The 24904-nt window shown below is 50.7% G+C and overlaps 1 protein-coding gene across 15 annotated transcripts in view; it reads right to left on the reverse strand.

Annotated features, from left to right (window-relative positions):
- The window catches only part of ARHGAP22 (Rho GTPase activating protein 22), a 166033-nt gene that overhangs the window by 57934 nt on the left and 83195 nt on the right, over positions 1–24904 (reverse strand). For 2 of the 15 annotated variants that reach the window (XM_082718782.1, XM_082718783.1), the window contains exon 4: positions 22545–22721. The exons of the other annotated variants lie outside the window; for them this stretch is intronic. In XM_082718782.1, coding sequence (XP_082574908.1) covers positions 22696–22721 — 26 coding nt within the window. In that variant the 3' untranslated portion in view covers positions 22545–22695. Of the gene's footprint in view, positions 1–22544; positions 22722–24904 lie in introns of those variants that run through there. 15 annotated transcript variants of the gene reach the window in all.

Below are 24904 nucleotides of genomic sequence, written 5' to 3' on the forward strand. Positions count from 1 at the left end.
TAGAAGGGTGAATTTGGGGATGAAGGGGCAGCAGGGGGCCAGTGGACCTTAAAGGTCTTAGGGGCCCACAGGTCTGCTCACATCCCCCCACCCCAGCCTTGAACAAAAGCTACTTCAAGGCTGCATTCCTGGACCACTTCTTCTTCTGAGTCTCAGCCTTGGACGACAAGGCAAAGAAGAAGAAAATGAAACTTGCCACTACGCAGACCCACCATAGACCTCTACAAGGCAGAAATCCCTGGAGACACTGCCTAGAAACAATGAAATCAAAGTGTTCTCAGAGTTCAGATCAAGTCCATCTGCCCTCTGCTTTGAGGAGGGGTAATCCTCCTCCACACATCAGATCCTGCAGGCTGACCTTTCGGCTTCTGCCGGAGCACCCGGGGTCCAGGACTGCCCTATTCGCCATGATCTGTCTTGTGTGTGATAGTAAGTGTGATTAGGCTCAGTGTGTATCATGGCTGGAAAGCATTTACAGCAATCCCTCCCCGGGTCCATGCTGCCCAGCCACAGATCCTCAACTAGCGGGCAAGCAGGTGTCTCCCGGAGGGCCTGCCAGGCTTTGGATACAAAGGCATGATGACAAGATTGGCTGTGGTGACACTGGCACACAATGGATATCTGCAGCTCTCTTCCTGGGATTTAATATTTAAGCTTTTCTGCTGTATCCAGTACACTTCCACACAGGGATAACGTAGTCAGATATTCTGTTGTAGAAGTTTTGTTTCAGAAACTCCCAACAATGAAATCCATTCACGATACCTATTGTCTTGGGAAATTTTAGATTACACCGGTGATGAATGGACTCTCTTCCAATCTTTTCTTAAATGGAATACCTATGTATGTTTCTAGTCGGGAAAGTCAGAAATCTCCTTACCCAGGTAGTTGCAGCAGCTAAACACACAATACATCCCCTGGAAACACATCACTGTGACGACCACTGAGTCAGTTTACTGCCTGGAGCAACATTTCTCAAGCTGTGTCCAAAGATATGGGTTCTGAGGTGCTCCATGGAACACGGGTTCCCAGGCTGAAGGTTTGGAGACTGTACTTACAAGCCGCTCGACTTGGAGATGCACAATGGTACCAATGTGTTAAAAGCACTGAGAAGCCTTGCATTGAAAAACCCTTCAAATTTTAATAATTCATGATTTTTAAGATTATTTGACTAAGAAACCACTCCTCCCCCTCTGGGTTTATGGCAGAACTCATTTTGCACAAAGGTCCAAACTGTTCTGGACTAGCCAGATGGGTGAAATTTATTAAATGATGCAACAACATTTAAACATTTGGATATATATATATATATATATATGCCTTCCTTGAACCATAGAAAATCCTTTTTGCCTGGCAGTGGCTGGCTGGCTGCCCACTCTGGACAGGGCGGGCACATTCTAGTATCATAGTGTTCCCAACCCCATCTGGCTCCAGACTTGGCCAGCTTTGTTGATTTACATGGGCTGCAGGACCAATCCCGCCCTCTCAGACTGGGTCCCTGACCCCAGGCTGGTGTGGCTAGTTGATGTGGGCTCAGGGGCAGCAAGCTGGGAAACATTCCTACTCCACACCGACATCCTCACCTGGATGGGTACAACCTGGGCATCCACAGCCTACAAAGACAAGGCTAGCAGGAGATGCCCCAGGCACCTTCCAAGGCTGCTAACTGAGTATGTACCCTCCCTAAACAATGCTCTGAAAACCTGCCCTGGCTTCTGGGACCCAGGCTCCACCCCTTGCCCTGTTTACTGAGTAGGGTCAGGCCAAGGAGACCAAAGCAGCTAGTCCAGCCAGCCCCCAGAGAAATCCTCCCAGTGGTGCTCTTCCTCCAACCTGCCCTCAGCCAACATGCAGCAAAACCCTGGCCTCTGGGTCCTACTGCTCCCCTGGCTCCTGCAACAGTCTAGACTCACTAAGCCTCAGTCCCCTCCCAGCAAACAAGAAGCCCAGAGGGAAAAATTCCTTTTCTTTCTTTATAAAATCAAATTTGTAATCAATTCTGTTGCTTTGGGCAATGGGAACCATGCAACTAGTCCCATTTCCTATTTGGTTTTGGCTGGAGGAAGTGTCAACCACCGACATTAGCTTATGGTCAGATTAACTGGGCTCTTTTCTCTCTTTGCTCAATGAGTTCTGTTTAAATGTAGAATCCGGTTTAGCTTTTACAATGTGTTTATTTATTGCAAATGTTATAAGCTACCTCCAACCCTTGGTGAAACAAACCGGTACATTTGTGGCATCATCGCCTGGACAAGAGTCCTTCAAGCCGCTTGACACAGTCACACCTTCATCTGGGGAATCAGGACCTAAGGCCCATTCCGGAAGAGCCTACACTGTGACCTTAGGGTTTACATACAAGGCTTCCCAGCTCACGGGTCATGGCAGTCACTTGGGGGAAGTCCTTAAACACACAGCTTTGCAAGGCCTTCCCCAGGACCTATCCAGCAGGTCAGGGTGGCTGCGGATTTGCTTGTTTCATGGGGGGTGGGGGAAGGGTGTTAAATGAGTTATAGGATCAGGTGAGTTTGGGAAGCTCTGCATAAAGCGAAGCACTAAGTTTCTGACAATCAACAGGGATCGGTTCAGTCAGTCAAGGGTTAAAAGCCGGAAAGGTCACTGCCCGAAGGAGGCTGGACCTCATGCTGCCGCCCCTGGCTCCTTAGCCCATTCCGGCTTGGAGACCTAAGTCTGCCTCATTCCACAAGCAGCTCCCTTCGCACGTCCTGCCGCGACTTTTGAAAGACTCAGGGTCCCTGGGTCCAAGTTTGTGACACAGACGAGCAAAGAGAATGGATGTCCCGCTCGCGGCGGTTAAGCCGCAAAGGACCTGTGGGCGGGGCCGGGTCCCGGGGGCTCCTCCGCCCCAGCCATGGACTTGGCCGACCTAGAGGGCCGGCGCCCCCACTCCACACGACTCTCCTTCAGCCCTGCGGCCCCGACCCCAGCCCCCAGCCGGTCTCCGCGCGGCGAGAGAGCACCTGGACGCACGCTCCGAAGTTCGGAGACGCTCGGGGAGTTGCAGCCACACCTGAAGCCCCTCCAAGGCTGAGGCAGGTGGCGGGCGTCCCTGGAGAAGTGGCGGACAAGTCCCCGAGGCGGGTCTGGCATCCCCCAGCAGGAGCTGTAGGGAGCCGGCGGCGCGCGTTCCGCTCCCGGGAGCTGAGATCCCCAGCCCGCGGCGCACGTGCGCGCCCCAGAGTTACCTTTGGGCGCCGGCAGGTGTCCCCTCCAGTCCTTGCAGCAGCACAGCCCCATGGCAGCCGCCCGCCCTCGCCGCTCTGCTCCGCTGCCCGTCGCGCCGCCTGCTGCCCGCCCCGCTCCCGGTCCGGGCGGCCGAGGTCCGGCCGGTGGGCTGTGCCCAGCCGGGCGCAGGGCTGCGCGCGGGGCCGCGGGGTCGGCGGCTCCCTAGCTCTCACGCTCCGTTCCGGCCCCGCGCTGCGGGCATCCCGGCCTCCGGGCAGACCCTGCTAATCAATAGGAGAACGCGCAGATTGCGCCGGACGCGCCGCCTGCCCGCTTTTATCTCTGCGCGCCGGGGCGGCCCCGCGCCGGCTCCCTGCCCTCTCGGGCGCCCTCCCCGCGGCCCGTTACTCTCCGGGGGAACCGGGCTGCACGCTCGCGAAAGGCCGCCAGGGGTCGCGGTGCGAGCCCCAGAGGTCCCCGGCTCCTCCGCGCGCCGGGAGCCAACCGAGGGGTCGGAGGCGGGGGATGGCGACACCCACCTGACTTCTGGGCGGCGCGGACGGGAGAGAAGGGTGCCTTGCTGTGTGCTGTGCGAGGGCGGCACCTCCCTCCCCCGGCGTCCTCTAAGCAGTCACCTCCTGGGTCACTGGGGGTGGGGGGTAGTCTCATTCTTCCAGCTCGTCTGAACTCTACAACTGCAGTAGCGGTAAGCGTGTTCGCCCAAGCGACCCCCAAACCTGGCTGCGCTACCTATGTACTAGGTGACTTCGTAAGTCACTTCCCTTCTGAGACTGTTTCTCCACCTGAAAAGTCAAGGAAATGACAGCGTTTCATATGTTGTTTAGCGCAAATTAAAGGTTTGATGGTACCCAGTCATTTAAACATTTGTACTGTTTTCCTGCCTATGAAACGGAGAGAATAATAGAACCGCTCCGGTGACTTTCTGAGGGTTAAATGAGTTGCTGTAATAGATCTACTCAGAGATCTATAGCTATTTACTCTAAATATATAAAGAACACAGCCAGCGGGTCACTAAGTGCCTTGTGTGACTGGTCATTGTCAAGTGTTGGTGAGGATTTGGGGAAATGGGTACTTACGGTGCCATGACTTTGGAAGGTAACATGTGAGCCGCTTATTTTAAACTAGAAATGCTAATATCCTGGGCTGGCCAGTTCCATTTCTCAGCGCCCACCCCACAGAAATGCTTGCCCACGTGCCCAAGGAAACCCGTACAGGGCCATTCATCCCAACCTTGTTTGTAATCGCAAAAAAATTGAAATCAATAAAATACATGGGCATTTTCATGAACTGAACTATGGTATCGAAGGAGCTGGAGCTGTTTGAGATCTATGGATTCACAGTGCTTACATGAACACACACCTACAAAATAGTACTAGAGCCGTCACTCTGTGCCCACGCTGCTCTTGGGGCCCCGGGCGTAGATAAACCACTTTGGAGACATTGAGTGACAAGGACAGATTGAAAGATGATGTCAAGAGACTTCAGCATGTTGATAGTGGCCTAATTTCTTAAAAGAAAGGCGTATTTACATAGTGTGTAATTAAATATCAGGTTCTTTCTCAGCCCATCAGGTCCCGGGGATCTTGTTCCCTAAGGAGCTTGACCCTAAGGCACTGCGGTAAGCCTTAGATGGCCTTGGCTTGCCCGGGATTTGGGGATTTTCTTCCTTCACCAACCCCCCCATCCCCTCTTGGGAAAACAGAGGTGGTCCAGGAGAAGAGCAGCGGCTCCAGGGGAGCAGAAGAGTTACTTGGGATGGGGGGTGGGGCGGCTGGGGGTGGGGAGGGGAGGAAAGAAGGGCTTGGAACTGAGAAGAGGTTTTCCCAGGAGTTAAGTCTTATTCAAAGGAGAGATTAACAAAGAGGCAGATTTCTGCCTCCCTCTCCTTAATCTCCAGAAAGAGGAGGATGAGGCTTTTTCTGGGCGAGAGAAGGGTTGTCCTGCACTGGCTCGGGGAAGAAAGATGTTTTCACTTCATGACATGTAGGCGGGGGTTACAGAGAGGGAGGAACTGAGAAAAAACGGAGACCTGACTTATGGTTGCTGCCAAGTCATTTTAAACAGTTTTAGCACCAGGCAAGATCACTTAGTCACAGCGAGCTTAATGAGGCCCCAGGAATTCCAAGCTAGAGCTCCCTGCATTCAGGGAGAGCATGTGTGGGGAGCGAGCCCCCGGGGTGATTGTCCGACAGCCAAGTCCTACATTTGGAAAGCAAGATTTAAAAGAAAACATCACAGCGGCCATTGTGGGCTGCTTGTTTATCTTTCTAAGAGGAAGTAGCAAAGCAGGATCATTTCAAATGAGCCTATTATAAAGGGTCAGCATCCCCATTGAACCGTTTAAATATATTTTGGATACTCAACTTTTCAAAGTAGCTTTAAATATCAACTCCCAGGGCAGTTTAGGAGGTAGAAAGCAAGGCAAGAACTTCTAGTATTATTGCCTTTGGTTTCACACACTTTAATTCCCGATTATTCATCGTCTTTTTATAGTATCCTAGTTATGTGTCTATTCCTTAAAAGGGAAGAAAAAATAGCATTCACTATGTGCTTCCTACCAGGTGCCAGGCAATTCACAAATGCTATTTCACAGTTTACCATAGGACAATTCTATGAGGTAGATGGCATTAGATTCAACTTACAGAAGAAGAAACAGAAGTTCAGGGAGGTGAAGAAGCTTGTCCAAGACCCATGAAGTGGTAAGTGGTAGAGCTGAGATGGACGGTTGGATGGATGGATGGATGGATAGATGGATGGATGGATGGATCAGTGGAGAGGTAGGTGGACGGATGGATAGATGGATAGCTGAATAGATGAATGGGTGGGTGGATGGATGAATGGATGGACAGATAGATGGATGGGTGGGTAGGTGGTGGACAGGTGGGTGGATGGGTCGATGGCATTACCTCATAAGGCATAGAGTCAAGGGCTGCAACTGGAAAAGCACATACTGAGCATGGAATTTTCCTGAAAAACCAAACTCCTTGAATATAGCTCTGCCCCCTGAATTGATCATGACCCCAAACCATCTGGAATTAAGCCAAAACATCAGGATCACTCAGTGCAGCAAGGCTCCAGAGGAGCTCAAGCTGCCCCACTCCAGAAGAGTAGTCGGGGTAAGGGGGCTCTGAGATCTCTTTCTGAGCCAAGAGACCAACATTCTGCACTCTACAGAGAAGCAGAACCAGAATATGGGGGTGGATTTCCAGTGAGTGCAGCGGGCTCTGGGAGGAAGGTTGGATACCAGATTTGGCGGACAAAGGCTCTGGGGCTAGGACTACCCCCACCCAGGGCTCTGCCTTCTGCTGTTTTATTCCATTTCAAAGTGAGGATATGGGACTGTTTCTAGGAAGGCTGCTGCTGCTAGGATCCTGGCTTTATGCAGCCTTAGCTCCTGGTTCCCAAAATGCTCTAGGCCATTCAAGAATTTGCTTGGGAGACTCAGGAGCTGGCCCTTTTACCTCTCTGTAGGGGTAGAGGGGCATACTGAGGCACCCTCATGGTACCATCTCAAGGTGTCAGCCCAGCCTTAGGCAGCTTAGGGGCATGGTAGGACTGGGATCATAGCATCTTAGTCACAGGTATTGCTTTGGGGACTGAGATGATCATTCATTCATTCATTCATTCACTCATTCATCTATGTGCCAAACAATGAATGGACCCAACTGAACACCTGAGAAAGCCCAAGGCCTGAGCTCTGTGGATACCCTGAGAGCTCTGGGGAGGGAGGCGTGTACAGTGACCCAGTGCTGGAGTGGGGCAGGAAGGGCTCTACAGAGCAGAGGTTTTTGAGATGAGCATGGAGACCTGAGGAGGGACCAGCTCCTCAGAGAATGGCATAAGAATGGTCCTCTGCTGGGTGGTGCTATGCTCTTAATGAGGAGATAGGTACCGGGGTGGGGAGGTGCAGCAGGGCATCTAGGGTAGAGGAAAATGAGGCAGCCTATGATTCTGACTCATCTTCCTGACAAGAGACTGAAGGAAGGGGCAACCGGGAGCAGGGAGAAGCTAAGAAACAAAAGACATCCCCCTGAGCGTGGCAGGGCCTGGATGTAGCAGGAGGAAGAGAGGGAGACCAGGTGGGATGTGTGTCAGCAGGGTGGCCCTGGTGAGTCACACCTCCCAGTCCTCCCACTTTGTGTGTGCCCGTCCCCTGGAATCTGGGCTGCCCGATGACCTCCACTAACCAATAAGTGACAGCAGTGACTCTGGGCCAGTTCCGGGGGTGAATACTAAGAAGGCTTGGCAGATCCTGCTGCTGTCTTCCCCCTTGTGAGCAGGGGGACTGCCCTGAGCCCGCCACGGTCCAGGAAGCCCAACCTAGCAGCACAGAGAGACACAGGGAGAACCAAGGCCACGGCCAGCAACTTCTTCTTCCAGCCCCGTGAGCGAGGCCGCCCTGGATGGGATCCTCCAGCTGACATAGGTAGAGGGAAGACGAGCTGGGCCGGCCGAGCCCTGCCCATATGGTAGAATAGTGAGCGAATAAGATGTTGTAAGTCACTAACTATGCAGTAACATCACTGGAACTGGGAGTATTACATAATACTCATTGCCCGCATTGTCAGCTGGGCCGGTGTGCCAGGCCAAGAGCTTGGCACTCCATCCGAATTCAGAGCAGTTCTATGTGTTAGGGATCGTCATTATTTCCACTTTAAGGCGGAGGACCCCGAGGCGCAGAGACATAAAGTAATTTGCACTAGGTCACATAGCTAAGTAGTGTCTCAGCTCGGATTGGAACATGGCCTGTCTTCCTCTGGGGCCTGAGCTCTTAATGACTCTCTGGGACATATTCTGGAGGGAATAGGGATAATACTTGGTGTCAAATTCAGTGCCCCATGGGTCTAAGGCATATCTGTAGGTGAGATATGGGATAGAAAAGACAACCCCTGTGCAGGGCTGGACCATGCCTGGAAGAAAAGCCGTGGGAGGCTCATTGCTCTGTTAAATTTTCAGTGTCAGGGCCCCTTCCTGGCAGCCTTGGCACCGGTAGAAGGGGCTTCTTGAAGACAAAATCACTTTGTAGACTCTGTGTCACAGCCTCTCACTCATACTGGTGCTAGCACCTCCTTTCCTGTCCACAGCATCCCCGTGATGGGGAGATGTCAGCATGCTCCTGTTACAGGAGAGCTGTGGACACCTGCTCGGGCTACATGAGCTCCCACAGCTACTCGGTGGGGGAGCTCACCTGCAGTCTGGGCAGAGCGACCATCATAGGTCACCTTCTTAATGACCAGACTCCTGCCTCCTGCTCCTGGGAGGTAAGTTTCTCCCTTTGGGATGCCTCCCCCCTTCTCTTCTCCCATCACAGTTCTGATCTGTGTTAGGATTTGGGCCAAAATCCAGGGTGCCCACACCACATGTACACCACCACGACACACAGATGTTCTAGAATTGAAAAGACTTAATGGTTTAGTACAACTTCCTCGCTTTTCATGGGAAATCCACGGCCCAAAGAGGCTAGATCCACCCCACATCAAGCATTTCCCGAGGGCCTGCTTTGTGCCAGGCCCTGAAAGGTAAGTCAGTGACAAGTGGGGGCCACCTCCACTTGGCTTCGGTTTTTGCTCTGAAACAAACAGACCTGCAGAAATGATAAGAAAAGGGAGGCTGCTCTCCTGGTACCTCAAAATATGTTCTGTGCACTTTTGCTACAGTGCACAGAAGCCAACTGGTTTGGATTTCAATGTCTGATTAAGTGTGTTCACTAGCACGCATCTTCCCATGTTATCTGTCATCAGCAGCATTGCCATAGCTATTCATCTTACACACTCATTGTTATGGTTTCTTTTTTCTTTTTTAAAGATTTTATTTATTTATTTATTTATTTATTTATTTATTTATTTATTTGACAGACAGATCACAAGTAGGCAGAGCAGCAGGCAGAGAGAGAGGAGGGGAAGCAGGCTCCCTGCTGAGCAGAGAGCCCCGATATGGGGCTTGATCCCAGGACCCTGGGATCATGACCTGAGCTGAAGGCAGAGGCTTTAACCCACTGAGCCACCCAGGCACCCCCTTTTATTATTATTATTTTTTAATGAAGGATGTGACTCTGGGGAAGGTAGAGTCTATTTGAAGCAGGCCTACACTGCTTTGTGCTAGAAAAGGCTATGGATTCCATAAGGACTAGTCTGCTTTTTGTTTCCCTTACTGAGACTTAACTACCTTTCTCTTTTTCCCTTTGGCTGCCAGGAAGCTCAAGGAAAATTTAAAGTTTGGCTTTAGCAAGTATGAAGGCCCTCAGGTAGGCCATCACATCCCTACTTTGGGGTCTTAATTTTGCTTTTCTACTTTTTTTTTTTTTAAAAAAGCAAACTCTATCCCCAACATGGGGTTCAAACTCATGACCCCAAGGTCAAGAGTTTGCATACTCTACAGATTAAGCCAGCCAAAGTGCCCTGCTTTTCTACTTTTATTTACATCTTCCTTGGTCCTTAATTTTTTTTTAAATTATGACTACTGTGTTATCTTCCTTTTATTCTAAGTGTCCTCATTAGAAGCCATCTCATACAAGTATAAGGAAATAAGTGCCTGTAATATAGTCTACTTTAAACCAAGAGTCAGTACACTTTTTCTAAAGGGTATATCATAAACATATTTAAACTTTGCAGGCATTTGGTCTCCATTATAGCTACCCAACTGTAGCTGGGTGTGGCTGTGTTTCAATAAAACTTTATTGAATGGGTGTGGCTGTGTTTCAATAAAACTTTATTTGCAAAAGCAGGTGGTAAGCCATATTTGGCTTGTAGGTTTATGTAGTTTGCAGCCCTCTGTTTTAAGAGAATTTTAGAGCATTGGGAAATTGTTTTCTAATAAGTTGGGAAGTACTTGGCTTAGAAAAAAGTGAATTCCCTTCTCTAAGAGGTGGGAATTCTGTCCAAGATGGCTCGTTTCCACTTCTGGGTGACAGATTAGGGAAAAGCAGCTGCACAAGCTGTCCAGACAGTTGGCTCTTGAGAGGTGTGTGCAGTGCTGGGGAGAAGTCAGAGGGGGCTCTGAAGTCTGCCAGCAAGAGCCCATTTCCCTGCACATTTGCCATAACCCACTCCTCAGGGCGGGAGTTGGGGGGCACTGGGGGTGGGTCCCCAGAGGTGCCTGGCCAGCGGGTCTCCCCAGCTCTGGCCAATGGGTCTTCAGCTGCTGTGGACGTTGTTCATGGAAGGAATGTGTCTGCAGCTCCAAATTCCCACAGAGAAAGACAAGGGGAATCGTTGGGGAGAAATTCCTGGGCCACATTTTTCTTGCTGTTCATGTGGCCTGCAGCCATTGAACTTGGCCAGACTGCCCAGAGAGGGATTTTACAAAGCCCATTGTCTTTTCCTGGAGTCTCACCCCCATCCCTGCCCCCACCTGCTGTTTCTGCCTTTCTTTCTTTCCTCTCCCGCCCCCAGGAGAAATGCAGCATGGGAAAGAGCGGGAGGCTGGCCAGCCGGCTGTGAGGGCTTTTGCCCCCAGCCTGGACCAGGACAGCTGCAGCTGTACCTCCTGCAGGGAGACTGTCGCCACACATTCGGTGCTGAAGATGGTCTCAGCTGCCTGACCAGGAGTTATCAAATGGGATACCTGCTTCGGTAGGAAGAGCAACACGTATTGGCCACCTGCTGAATGCCAAGCACTGCTCTGAGCATCTTACATATATTAACTCAGTCTCCAAAAGGATCCTATTACCTCCGCATTTTACTGATGGGGAAACTGAGGCACTGAGAGGCTAAGTGACTTACCTGGGGTCCCACAGCTAGTAAGGGGAAGAGACAGGCAGCATGGCTCTCACCTGTCACTTTAGGTGGGTATGATCCCCTTAGCTCAGCATCCCTTCTACAGGTCCTCCCTGATGGTGTGTCTCTGCAGTTAGAGGGGACTTCCAGGAGATGATGTCTTTGCATAGAGAGGACCTGTGTACCCTTGAGAGGATTGTAGCATCCACATGTGCCACGGGAGAAGAGACCCTCTACCGTGAGCTGGCCCACCAGCTATCTGGTCCAGCCAGCTAGAGGCATGGCACTGTCAGCTGGGGGTTAATGAGCCCTTGTTGCTACTGTCATCATTATCGCTGTACTGCTGACAGTGCGGGGGAGGGACCTGGGGGGGGGGGGCTTTGAGGGTTTGCTCTGTGCCAGCCCCTAGGTTTGGCGATTTACATACAACGTACATCATTGACACAGCGACTCTGACCGATAACCCCAAGTTGCAGATAAGAAAGCGAGCTCATTAATCAGGTAATTAATGCTTGCCATGGTAACAAACAACAGCAAAACGTCAGTGACTTAACCCTATAAACACTCTCCCTTGCTCCAGTCACCATCTTGTGTAGAGCAGCATGATAGGAAGAGGGGGGAGGGGTCTCTGCTCCATGTGGTCACTTGGGGACCCAGGCTCCTCCTAGGACTTTGGTCTCATCCTCTGGATCCTCTCCATCTGTTCGTCAGAGGACAGAACGGGGGCAGGGAGACCCCAGGATTTTAGGGGCTGAGAGCAGCCTATATCAGCACTCCTGCCCACATTCTATTGTCCAGAGCTCAGTCATGTGACCTGTCTTACTGGATGGGGAGGCTGGGGAGGTATGTGTGCATGGCCGTAGGAAAAGGAAACAGGTTTGGCTGAAACAGGGGGCTGAGGTGCTATGAGAGGCTGTCAGGTGATTTGATGCCCAGCTTGCATTTTTTTAAAAAAGATTTATTTATTTATTTGACCGAGAGAGAGATCCCAAGTAGGCAGAGAGGCAGGCAAAGAGGGGGAGGGGGAAGCAGGCTCCCTGCTGAGCAGAGAGCCAGCTGTGGGGCTCTATCCCAGGACCCTGAGATCATGACCTGAGCTGAAGGCAGAGGCTTAACCCACTGAGCCACCCAAACACCCCTCAGGTTTGCATTTTGCCACCATACTGAAACAGAGGCCAAAGCTGTCTGAATTGAATTCCAACTTGCAACATCTTGGAAGACCCTCGATCCTTCAGTGGGAGCAATGAGGGGGGCTGCAGGTCCTGAAGGGCTGTGAGGATTAACTGGGACGCTAAGAAAAGAGCTGGACACATATTCAATGCCCAAGGGCCTTCCCTTTCTTGGCGGATGGGGTCCTGGGCACGTGGAGGGGCTGTACTAGGAGAATTCTACCCCTGAGGAGGGAGATGGGGATGCAGAGTCCTTAGGAAGGGGATAGAGTACTTGTGTTTGCTGCCGCCACCTAGTTGTGGAAGGAGAAAATGCAGGACAGCTTGGCTTCCCATTTCTCCGTTCTGGTGGACCAATGCCCAGGCCACTTCTGTCCAATCCCGGTGGCCATCAGACTGCTGAACAGAAACTGGCATGGGCCATGCGTCCAAAGCATAGATGCTGGGGTGGATAGAGTGCCTATCCCCCCGGGTTTTGCATATCTGGGGGGCCACTGATGGGTCACTTTCAGCAACTCCTCCAGGCTGTTCCATACAGGCCTGGGCATCCTGCTCAGTCAGGAGGACTCCCTGACAGGTAATGCAGAGCCTCTGTGTATGACTGTGGATTCCCTCACCTGGTAACTCCCACAGGATGCTGGGCTGGCCCAGGATGAGGGGCGCGGGGTGGTCCCCTCCCAAACTGGCTGTGGTGGGGGCCACAAGATTATAGCTGTATGGGGCTGGGCTGCTGGACATCACAGAAATGCCCCCACGGGGGAGGGAGAGGGCTGCCGAGTCTCTCCAGAGACACACAGGACCTGTGGCACATGCCTTCCTGCTTAGGAAGACATCCACCAGCTTCTACAGACCTCCTCTGTGGGATCTCTCTCTCTCTCTCACACACACACACAACACAATTTCCAGGGGACGCGTAGGTCTCAGATAGCTGGCTCAGAGGGGTTCTAGTATCTGCTAAGCCCCCAGACCACTGTTCCTCAACACCCTAGTTCCTCAGTCCTAGTTCCTCAGCTCACTACCCTCAAGGCTTCTCCTTCCCCTGCCTCAGAGCCCTTCCTGCATGCAGGAAGGTCCACCCAACACCTCTCCTGAACTCCAAAACCAAGAAGCATTTTTCAGAGTATGGCTCAACCTATTAGGGGATCATGAAATCAACTCAGCGGGTCCTGACCAGTAATTTGAAAAAACGAGATAGCATCACCTAAAACTAAAAATGTCGCTGGACACTGCATATGGGAATAAAACTCTTGTGAAACCTTTGCTTCCGAGTGTGCCGGGCCTGCAATGTTCATTTCTTGTTGTCAAAAGAGTGTGAAAACTCTTTGTGGGTGTAGCCATCCCATTCCTTCCAGAACACCTGGGCTCTTGGTGCAGACCAGTCCAGAGTCCTCCTCCCCCAACTGTCAGGGGCAAACAACGCCCCCCCACCCCACCACCCCCAGTCTGAGGCAGGCCAGAGAAAAGCACGATCTTTGCCAAGCCTCTCAAAAAATAAAAAAAATAAAACCCACAGCCACAAAAGGTCCTGTTACAAACTGATCCCAGGACACTTGTCATGCATTTGCATATCTAAGAGGGCCACTTAAGGGACCCTTCACAGAACAAAGAAGATCAGCTTCTCTCAACTTAAAGAAAAGAAATCTCTGCGCTGCACATTCCTCGGAGCAGGCCCTTGCCGGGTGGGCTGGCCTGCCGGCCCTCTGGCCCAACTGCTGGGCTGTTCTTTCCTGCAGCAGCCTTCGTCCTTCCACACGAATCTGTGGGATACCACTCTGTGCCAGACACAGGCAACCAGACGGGAGACTCCCGCGCCGCACACCCCTTCTCAGCCTCAGGCCTGTGTATCTGTGATGAGGACCGGTGTCTCCCACCTCCCTCGCCAGGCCTCTTGCTCCCAGAGGCAGGAGCTGCCCCTGAGGGTGTGTTCTGGCCCGTGTCCACCTGATCCAGTCCTGCTCCATGCCCCCCAGGAGAACGCTGGCTCTCCAGAATGCTGGGATTCCCAACTCGTCTGACCCTGGGAGGGAGGGAGGTTCTCACACGTAGAGAGCACCTGCTCTGTGCCACAGCCGGCTGTATCCCACGGGCGTTATTGTCACCATCCAAGGATGCTCCGGGAGACAAGGTGACTTTCCAAGACAGGGCTCACAGCTAGGAAATGCTGGTTCTTTCCTGGGTCTCTTGGATGCCTGCAGCTCTCTGTTCTTTCCATGGGATCGTAGACAGCACGTGGAAGTCACGGGCTGCGGGCCCGGGGACAGAGACGCAGTGGTTGGGAGTAGCTTGCGGCCTGCATGCAAGAGCTGGGCAGAGAAGGGGCGCGGGGAGATGGGCCACCCACTGCGGCAGGAAGGGAGAAGAGGGGCCAAGTCTTCCTGGTTTCGGATCCTAAGAGTGTGGCTTGGATGGCCAAGGTCCGCGAAAGCAGGTCCCGCTGAGAAGGGCCAGATGCTCTGGCAGCTTCCCTTCTGTCTCCACGACTGTATTGGCCCTAGGGCTGCCGTGACGAACGGCCACCGACTGGGTGGCCTAACACGACAGAAACGTGTTCTCTCTGAGCTCTGAGGGCAAGAAGCTGAAATCAGGGTGAGGCAGGTCTCGGCTCCCTCTGAAGGCTCTAGAAGTGCCTCTGTTCCAGGGCTCTGGACTAACTGCTGGGGTCACTCGGAAATCCATGGCGCTCCTTGGTCTGTGGCTGCATCAATTCAGCCTCTGCCTCCATCCTCCATCCTTTTGCCTCATGTGTCTGAGGGGTCCGATCGCCCTCTCTGTGTAAGGGTACTGGTCACTGGACTTAGCACCTCTACTACTCAGGACCTCATCTTAACTGACTGCACAGGCAAAAACCCAATTTCCAAGTAAAGTCACATTCTGAGGTTTTGGGCAGACATGGGTGAGGGGGAGACAGAAATGACTTCCCTCCTTTCTGAACCTTGGTCTCCCCCTGCTCTGTTTCCTTGCGCTCAGTAAAGCATCAAGGCGAGCTACGCCCTGGCAACCCAGAGAAGTGTTACTGACCTTCAGAAGAACTTCCAAATCTAGAGTCTTTTAACTGATTGTAACCCTAGTTTTTAACATTCTGGTATTCTATAATAATGTGCTTTTACTTATTACTTTTCCTTTCCTTTCCTTTTCTTTTCTTTTCTTTTCTTTTCTTTCTTTCTCTCGAGAGATAGTGCATGTGCTCACATGAGCATGGCGGGGGAAGGGCAGAGGGAGAGAGAGAATCCCAAGCAGGCTCTTCGCTGAGCACAGAGCTCCATGTGGGGCTCTGTCTCTCAACCCTGATATCATGACCTGAGCTGAAATCAAGAGTAAGATGCTTAACTAACTGGGCCACCCAGGAGCCCCCAGAATAATGTGCTTTTAAAAAGTGCTGAACCGGGCACCCGGGTGGCTCAGTTGGTTAAGTGTCTGCCTTTGGCTCAGGTTATGATCCCAGGATCCTGGGATCGAGTCCCACAGCGCTCCACAGGGAGCTGCTCCACAGGGAGTCGGCTTCTTTCTCTGTCCTGCCCCCACTCATTCTCTCTCTCTCTCTCTCTCTCTCAAATAACAAATAAATAAAAGCTTTAAAAAAATAAAATAAGAAGTGCTAAACTATGGGCATTTTGTGATATATTTTTTTAAAAATTGCAATCATTTACCCACGGGGATATGCTGCAGTAGAAGTTTGGATCCAGGAAAAGCAAACTTGTTTAGAAAGTGGGTTTCTATTTCTCCATCACCCGGAAGGGAGGAAGAAACCATAAATCCTTGTTCTGGGTTGAAGACCTCCCAACCCATGGCAGTCAAACACAACAGCCTGGAGACGGCTCCACCCGACCCACTGGGATCTCCACCAACTCAGGAGAACATTGGAGTTCCAGAAACTCTTTCTTTGAAATAAAACCAGAGCTACTAATCAATTAAAACATGTAGTCGCTGCTAGGAACAACAAAAAACAGGGACAAAAATAAAATCTCTAAAGTATCAAGTGAGAAATGGATTATTTGAAGAGGAAGAATTCAAAGGATAATATTTGGAGTTAGCCTCAAATTTAGCTTGGACCGCTCTCCTCACTAGCGCTGAGTGAAAAACTTTGTGACAGCTGGGGGAAAAAAGGAGCACAAAATAGGCTCACAATTCAAGAGTAACATCGAATAGATTTCATTTCAAGTGTTCATGATTATTATAATTTTGTTGATTTTATGGGGTTTGGTCTGCTATGTTGGGCTATTTTATTAATTTAATCTGCTAAGAATTTTTGTGAGAAGGGTAATATCTTTAATGCTTCTATTTTGTAGGCTTGTGTTTTTATTTCGTGCTTTTTTAAAATTTATTTTTATTTTTATTTATTTTTAAAAATATTTTATTTATTTATTTGACAGAGAGAGAGATCACAAGTAGGCAGAGCAGCAGGCAGAGAGAGGGGGGAAGCAGGCTCCCTGCTGAGCAGAGAGCCCGATGCAGGACTTGATCCCAGGACCCTGGAATCATGACCTGAGCTGAAGGCAGAGGCTTTAACCCACTGAACCACTCAGGTGCCCCTATTTCATGCTTTTGATATGTATACATGTTCAAGTGTCTAAAATAGTTAGCCACACTGAATTTTAAACATTTATGGAAGCGGTCCACCTTTAAATGGAAACTATCGATAATTAACATAATCACTAATGAGTAATAATTGACATCACTCGTGCAGAAATGTTAGCAAAGCGGGGAATAGATGCTTGTCTGTATTCCTGTACGTCATGTTGCTCTGGCAGCTGCAGGGACTAATGTCTTAGGAATTAGTTCTGGCTAACCACATGCCAGGCTGGGGGCATCACCCCTGCTTCTAGTGGGGACATCATACCAATGGAGAGCTCGAAGCATGAGGGCTTAGGTGACTGCCTCAGGACCTCAGACCCGGGAAGAGTCCAAAACAGCCTTGAATCTCAGACAGCGTGAGTGAACACCTCGCCCTTACCCACAACCCCACATGAGGAGTACCTGGAAATGTCAAATGATTCATTTTCTAGCCGTCTCAGATTTGAGCATATGATCAGCAGCACTAGGGTTCTCGAACTCGAACCTTTATATAGAGATCAGGCACAGACGATGAACGGAGGAAGAAGGTGGGTTACATTAGGGAGTGGTGGGGATTCTAGCCAAATGGAGAGCCATCAAGCCCTGTCTCAGAGGGACCCGTCCTTGAGCCGCTGCACACTGTTCATACGGAGAAAAAAACCCCACATTTACTTTAGAGAAATCAATATTTCCCATAAGTAAAACTTTGTGCTTTGAAAAATAGTTCATAAGCCAAACAAAATACTTCCTGCCAGAGTCAGCTCCTGGGTCACTGGCCCTGGTTCACCCCTCCCTTTGTGGCTGTCGCTCCCAGGTGATGGTGAGGCAGCAGGCCCATGGACCACACCTGGTGTAGGAATGACCTACACTGAAGATCAGCCTTTGGTGTAAGAAAGTTCCTAAGCCGAAGGCTCCCCACTGGAGAAGCTTCTGCACCTGGGCTTGGCTTTTCGGAGGTGACCTGGGCCCTCTAACCACACCCCCACCCCCACCCCCAACTAATCCCCGACACATTCCTCCCCTCATCTTAATTTATCTGGAGATTTAGTCTGGCTGAGATCACTTGCAAAGAATTTTATCTACATCTTTTTTCCGAGCTGGCACTGAGCGTGCCTCCCCCCTGTATGTTGCCCCTTCACTATCAGATGCGGTATCTCCGGCTGAGGAATTTCTGTCTGTGCCCTTCCGCGTCTCAGAGCCTTGGTACCCAGCACCTGCCTGCGCAAGGGTGAGACCCTGCAGCAGCGTAGAGCCTGGACTCCACTTTGTACTAGTTGGGTGACCTTGGACAAGTTGCCCCTCTGGGCCAGCTTCCACATCTGTAAGATGGGCATAATGTCACTCGCCGGGGTGTTAGGAATATTAGGTCAATACGTGCTAGGGTAACCTTCTCACTTCCCTGTCTAAAAAAAAACTCAACAAGTCACCTTAAGAATCTCATGTTGTGGGTTCCTGGGAGCCGCAGCTGGTTGAGCATCTGACTCTTAGTTTCAACTCAGATCATGATCTCAGAGTCGTGAGACTGAGCCCTGTGCTGGGCTCTGTTCTCAGCACAGAGTCTGCTTGTCCCTCTCCCTCTGCTCATACCCTCCCCACCCTAACTCTCTCTCTCAAATAAATAAAATCTTACCAAAAAAAAAAAAAAAAAAAAAAGAAGAATCTCTTTGTTTGTGTCCTGCAGAAGAATATTAACATAAGGACCTAACTGCTGCCCCAGGAACAGGATCAGTTACATTTGGAGGAATGAGCAGGTTTTCCTTGATGAGTGGCCTTTCACTCAGTCATCAGCAAACATGTCTGGGACCAGACGTGCAAGGGGCGAACCACACAGAAGGGGGGCAGACTGGTGAGGTGAGGGAGAGTCACACGCAGGTATCTACAAAGTCAGGAAATGTGAACTGCTTAATAGCATGAGGGGCAGAGTTTCAAATAATAATTGAATGCCTTGTCAGGTGAAACACTTCTAAGGAACACTGTCCATTGACAAACACCACTGAGTGTCTAAAAAGTTATAAAATCCAGAGAAAGTACTGTATTGTCATACGTTTTAAGAGATGAACAAGCAGATTCACTGCTTTAAATTCAGAGGCATTTTATCTGAAAAGGTGTCTGGTGGTTGAAGAAAAGCACCCTGAATCGACTCTTTGGAAAGGTCACCAACATCCGTCTTAAAAATAAATTTATCTTCTGTGTCTCGATTTTGTGGACACCCTGTTATATTACTTGCCGAACTTCATGGAACACTCAACACAGGTATTACCCGAAGCTGTAGGTGCACAATGTTACAGCAGCACTGTGGAGCAGGTAGGCATTTTTAAATGCTTTTTATTTAGAAATAATTCTAGATTCACAAGAAGCTGCAAAGAAATATAAGTGTGCCCCTAGGTGCTGATGACCCTCCCCCAGCCTCCCCAGGGAAACAACCTACGTACCTACGCACCTATGTATCTACGTAACTACAGCACAATATCCAAACCAGACAGCAGACTGGTTTTGGTATGATTTGGTATGATTTGGTATCATTTGGTATGATTCACACAGCCTGTTCAGATTCCATCAGTTACACCTGGACACGTGTGTGTGTGTGTGTGTGTGTGTGTGTGTCTATCTTCAGTCTCCATCTGATTCTTAACCCAAGCTTTTTAATTATCCACATTTTGTGCATAAGGAAACTGAGCCACGGAGAAGTCAGCAACTTGCCAAAGGTCACATAGCTAGTAAGTGCTGGGTCTGGCTTTTGAACTCTATCATTAAAAAAGGTTATTGTGAAAAGGGGATTTGGGGGTGGGGAACCTCAGAGCTGCAGGTAAGTGTGGTGGCCTCCAGACCCCACCCGTGTTGGAGATAGCCTGTTTGCGTCAGTCGGTCAGTCCTAGCTCAATGCCGAATTGGCCCCAGGCCCAGATAGCACCCTCTTGATTCCAGACTCATCTCTGTAATCATAGCCTCTGGGCTACCTTACACCTGCTCTTGCTCTTCCACTGTCCTCCAGACGGGCTGCAGAATCAGTGGGGCCCAGTGCAAAATACAGATGCAGGGCTCGGGTCTTCAACAATTGGAAGACGGCACCATTGGAAAGGGTATTCAATAGAAACTGTATTCCTTTCTTTTGTGAGCTCTGTTTTGACCTGTCGGGGGTGGTTCCTGGACCAGCATCATCTGGGGGAGATGGATGTAAATGCGGATTCTCAGTCCCCACCCCAGAATTCTGGAAGCAGTAAGTCTGGGGATGAGCTCAGCAGTCTGGTTTTAACAAGCCCTCCAGGGGATCTGGCACGCAGGGACGTCTGAGAAGAACTGCTGGAGAGCTAAGATTCCTGTTTTTTAAACAATAGACGAAAGAAATTTGAAATCTTATTTGACGCTTGCTTATATGTCGCAAATAAAAGAGGAGTTGAAAAAGAAAGAAAGGAAGGAAGGAAGGAGAAAGAAAGAAAGAAAGAAAGAAAGAAAGAAAGAAAGAAAGAAAGGAAGGAAGGAAGGAAGGAAGGAAGGAAGGAAGGAAGGAAGAAAGAAAGAAAGAAAGAAAGAAAGAAAGGGAGGAAGGAATGGAGGGAAAGAGAACAGGTAGCGGACGGTGGGAAAAGTATCCTCTGCTCCTCCATATATCTTAGTTCACTCGATGGTCCTAGCTATCCTGCCAAGTTTATTTCTATTATCTGATAATGAAAAGAAGACTCGAGAATTTAAATGATTAGTCCAAGTCCTCCAAATTCGTGAGCGGCAGAGCTGACATGTGGATCTGGGTCTGTCTGACTCCAAAGCCCAGGCTTTTCCCCCAGTTACTCTTCCTCCCTCCCCACTTCGCTTTCATTTTAAGGGCGCTCGTTGAGCACCTGTTCTACTAGCATTGCATGGAGTCACCTCTTCTTTGCAGCTCCCCAGGCACCTCGGTTCACCAGACACAGGTGGAATGTGGCTGGTGTCACTGAGCAACGCGCTGGTTCATCTCACGACAAACGTGGCTTGCATCAGGTTTCTATAGAACAGAGCTGTTCTGGAGCCTGATTCTGGCCAAAAGAATGAACTGCACATTCCTCTTCAAGGGCATCTATTTCCAGGGACCCCGAGGGGAGCTTCTCACACCTGTTTCTGGAGGGCCAGACCACAAAGCCGGGAAGTCCAAGCTACCACTCTGGGACTAGCTGATTCTCTCCTCCCGGGGGGTGAGGAGCGGGTGGACTTCGAGTCTGATTCCTAGTCATTATCCATCGTCTGGCGCTCGGCAGGCAGACTCAGCGGGGCCGCGTGAGGTCAGGCCGATACGCAGGCTGGCTGGTACCAGGTGCCGAGATAGGCTGAGCTCGGCACCCGCTCGGGAGGCCGCTAATGAGATGAGCCATGCTCTGTGGAGGTCAGGAGCGCGGTATCAGTCTACTTCTCTGGGGTAATCTGTGTGCGCTGGCTTTGTTTCAAGGTCAGGCCTCAGAGATAGCGGGTGGCAGTGCTCCTGACTGCTCCAAGCTGCCGCTGCCGGCTGGATAAGGACAGGCAGCTGCAGGATCAGGGCCCGGAGTGGCTTCAAAGACCCCATGCAGCCGATAGAAACTGCTAGAACCCATTGTTTCTGGGCGGCACCTGGGAGGTCATCTGGAAGAGCAAAGCCTTCCCTAACGACCCAGGCAAGTCACCCTCCCTCCTAGCTTTGGGCTCTCAGCCCTGGGGATGCCTCTGTCCGAGCACTAGTCTGTACTGGGATGTTTATTTGCAGGTATCAGCTAAGCAATAACTGTGCTGTTATGATTGATAATAATGGTAAACGAGGCACCTGGGTGGCTCCGTGGGTTAAAGCCTCTGCCTTTGGCTCAGATCATGATCCCAGGGTCTTGGGATGAGTCCTGCATCAGGCTCTCTGCTCAACAGGGAGCCTGTTTCCTTCTCTCTCTCTCTCTGCCTGCCTCTCTGACTACTTGTGATCTCTCTCTCTCTCTGTCATATAAATAAATAAAATCTTTAAAAAGAATAATAATGGTAAATGGAGAGACAGCAGGGGGGAGGGAAGGATGTAAAACTAGCAGGTACATCCTAGGAGCTGGGCTCAGGGATCTCACTGTACCTTCCCCAAACCCGAGGCCTTAAGTTCTGTTCCTACCCCCAGTACACAAGTGATGAAACACAGGCACAGGGATATTCAGTGACTTTTCCGGACCCCTGGCGAGATGGGCAGCCTGGAACACAGGTTAGAGCCAGATGCTATGGGGACGCCAGGCCCCTCTGGGAGAGTGCAGCAAGCAGGCGTGAAGGGAGCTGGTGCCTGGGCTCGGCCTCCTGACTCTCTCCCTGGGACTCTCTATTCCGCACGCAGATACCAGCCTGCCTCTGGGGACCGCACCCTTGCCATGTCAGGACCCAATGGATGTCTCACTGGATTTCCACATGGGGCCAGTGCTCGCTTTGCCTATAACTTCAACCCCGCAACCCTGGTTAGAGCTGAACACCCAGGATGTCAGAGGCACCTGCACCCAGAGCTGACGGCCCACAGGGTGTTTGGGGGATTGGGGGAGGCAGTCTGGGAGCTCCGTGGGAGAGTAAGGGGCCTGCCAGAGCTCTGAGCTGGGCGGCCTCCATCAGAGTCTCCAGCACTTTATCTTGAGAAAGATAGTCTGTGGGCCCAAAGCAGACAGGCGTTCAGGCATGGGAACAGGGCCCAGACTTCAGAGCAGCCATTATTATATCCTCTGTGCCTTCCTGCTCAAGAAGACCGCACCTTCTTCTGCCCCCTAATATTCAGGGCAGCAGCCCTTCATGTCCCACAAAGGCTTATCCTCAGCCCCCTTGCTGAGGTCCTTGCACCCCCAGGGAGGAAGTGTACCCGGAAAGGCATCCTGTCTTGGCGCCTGGTGCGGTTGTACAGAGAGGCCAAGGCCAATGATGCAACCCCTGGCCCTTGAGAAAACAGAACCATGGACTGTGTCTGGTGCAATAATGTTTGCTGGAGACAGTCTCCTCCCCTCCCTTCCCGAAGGGACCAGGGTCCCTTTAGGGGCTTCTTGCTGTCTCTGTGTGAAGTCTTGGTGGGCGGGTCTATCCAGACGCTGGAGTAGACAGACCTTTCCTTACTACCCCAAGGTCACCAGGTGCAGGCCTATGGCCAAAACACAAACGCAAGAGTCCGGACTTGAGCAAGTGACACCAGGACTGAGGAGTCTGCTGGGATTCAACCTTTCTAGCACACAGCACTGATCTACTCTCCACTCCTGCCTCCAGGACCACTGAGTAGCCCTGCTGCCTGTCCCTTCCACAGTCAGCAATCCAGCTTCCCGATGATTCTGTGTGGACCCATGACCTCTGGCCAATTCTCCCTTTGCCTGAGTGAGCCTGCGCGGGTTTTTCCTGCAATCAGGGCTCTTGCAAGACATACCAGTGAGGGAGGAGACGTGGCAGTCATGCAATACTCACCAGAATGACTTGGGGCTCCCATCTAAATCCCTGTAGGCAGCTGCCCTGCCTCCTTTTGGTAACACTGCGCTAATACTGGAAGAAGAAAATTTGAGACAAGTTGCCCTTGCTTTATCAATTGCCTAATTTGCTCCATTAGACACAAGCGTCTTGTGGATTTAGCAACTCTTTCTGTCCACTGTGCCAAAGCAGGCATCTCCACTCCTCACTCCGTTCCCGTGTATATAGAGAGAGGCCTAAACCTGGCCTGGGGTGGATGCCTATTTGCCAGGACAGGGAACCCAGCAAGATCACGTCTGCAAGGGGCAGACAGCTTTCAAAGGGCTGGGAGGCAGTGGGGCTTGCCAGGTAAAATTCTGGCCACTAATTATAGTGTGTGTGGGTTTCTCCCCACATTATCAAGCCATCCCCCGACACCAGCTGGGCATCCTACAACTTACTCTATTTTCACACTAACCTGGAGAAAATGTCAGATCCCACAGGCCAAGGGTTCAGTCCTACAAGACGGCTCCCCTCCCTCTGCCTTCAGATGCCAATGGCAAGGTCACATTGTGCTTCCGACGAATGGGCCGGAGATCTGAGATTCCAACAATCCCTTCCTTGGGTTTGACTAATTTACTAGAGCGGCTTACAGAACTCAAGGAAACATTTTCATTTCTAGATCACTCGTTGATTATACAAGGATATAACTCAGGAACAGCCAGATGGAAAGAGCTGCATAAGGCAAGGTATGTGGGAAGGCACGCGGACCTTCCTTGCCCTCCTTGTGTGCTCCATCCTCCCCAGATCTCCATGTGCTCATCAACCTGGAAGGTCTCCAAACCCTCTCTCTCTTTTTTTTTTTAATAGAAGCTTTATTACATAGGTATGACTGATTAAATCACTGGCCATTGGTGACTGAGCTCAATATTCGGCCTCTCTCCCTACCCGGAGGTCTACCTGAAAGTTCCTACCTTCTAAACACCTGCTTGGTTCCCCTGACAACCAGTGTCTATCCTTAGATGACCTGGGGGACTCGCCAAAAGTCGTCTCATTAACATAACAAAAGGCTCCTTTACCACTCTCTTTACTTAGGAAATTCTGAGGGTTTTAGGAGCTATGTGTCCAGAGCTAGGGTGAACACCAAACATCTATATCTATCTATATCTATATCTTTATCTGTCTTAATCCAAATCAAAAGATCTTACCAGGCTACTAACTGTCTGGGCAGAAGCGATCAGGTGAGAAGACCCAAGGTCCTTGAATTCCAGCCCCTTTCTGGGGCCTGGTTCCTTCTGCCTGACTCAGGACTCTGGTTTAGACTCTGGTTTGAAGGTGGCTCAAGCTTCAGTCCCACCACTTAGTTTCTGTGGTAGCCCAGTCCCAATCATGGTGTGGCCTGGTTGAAATGGTGATGTGGGGGATGGGATGGCCAGGGTGGGGGTTCTGGGGGGGTGGGGTAGGTAGAAGGGCTTGTAATGTCTGTTATGTAATTGGCAGGTATATCCACTAGAGGGCGCACACAGTATTTTTTTTTCTCTTCTATTTCCTCTTAATCCTATCCTGATGAAACTTGTGATTTTTTTAAAATACAGTTGAAGAACAAAAACAGAACTATAACTTAAAATTCATGTAGCTGATCTCATGCATTATCCTACTTGTGTCCTGCCACATTTCCTGGTTGTCGTTAAGTGCTCCCCTCTGGGGAATTGGGTGTGGCAATACATGGTGCCCCACCTGGCCTTTTGCAGTCACAGTGATGTGCCCAAGGAGATGCCTGAGACTTTCCTGCTCAGTGTTCCACAAAGGCTGACCAGACCCCTCTCTGCCCACCACTGACCTGCTTTTCCTGAGTGGCTTCACAGCTGCCTTCATTCCCACCCCACCCCT

Source organism: Mustela nivalis, assembly GCF_964662115.1.
Source record: "Mustela nivalis genome assembly, chromosome: 2".
Taxonomy (NCBI): Eukaryota; Metazoa; Chordata; class Mammalia; order Carnivora; family Mustelidae; genus Mustela; species Mustela nivalis.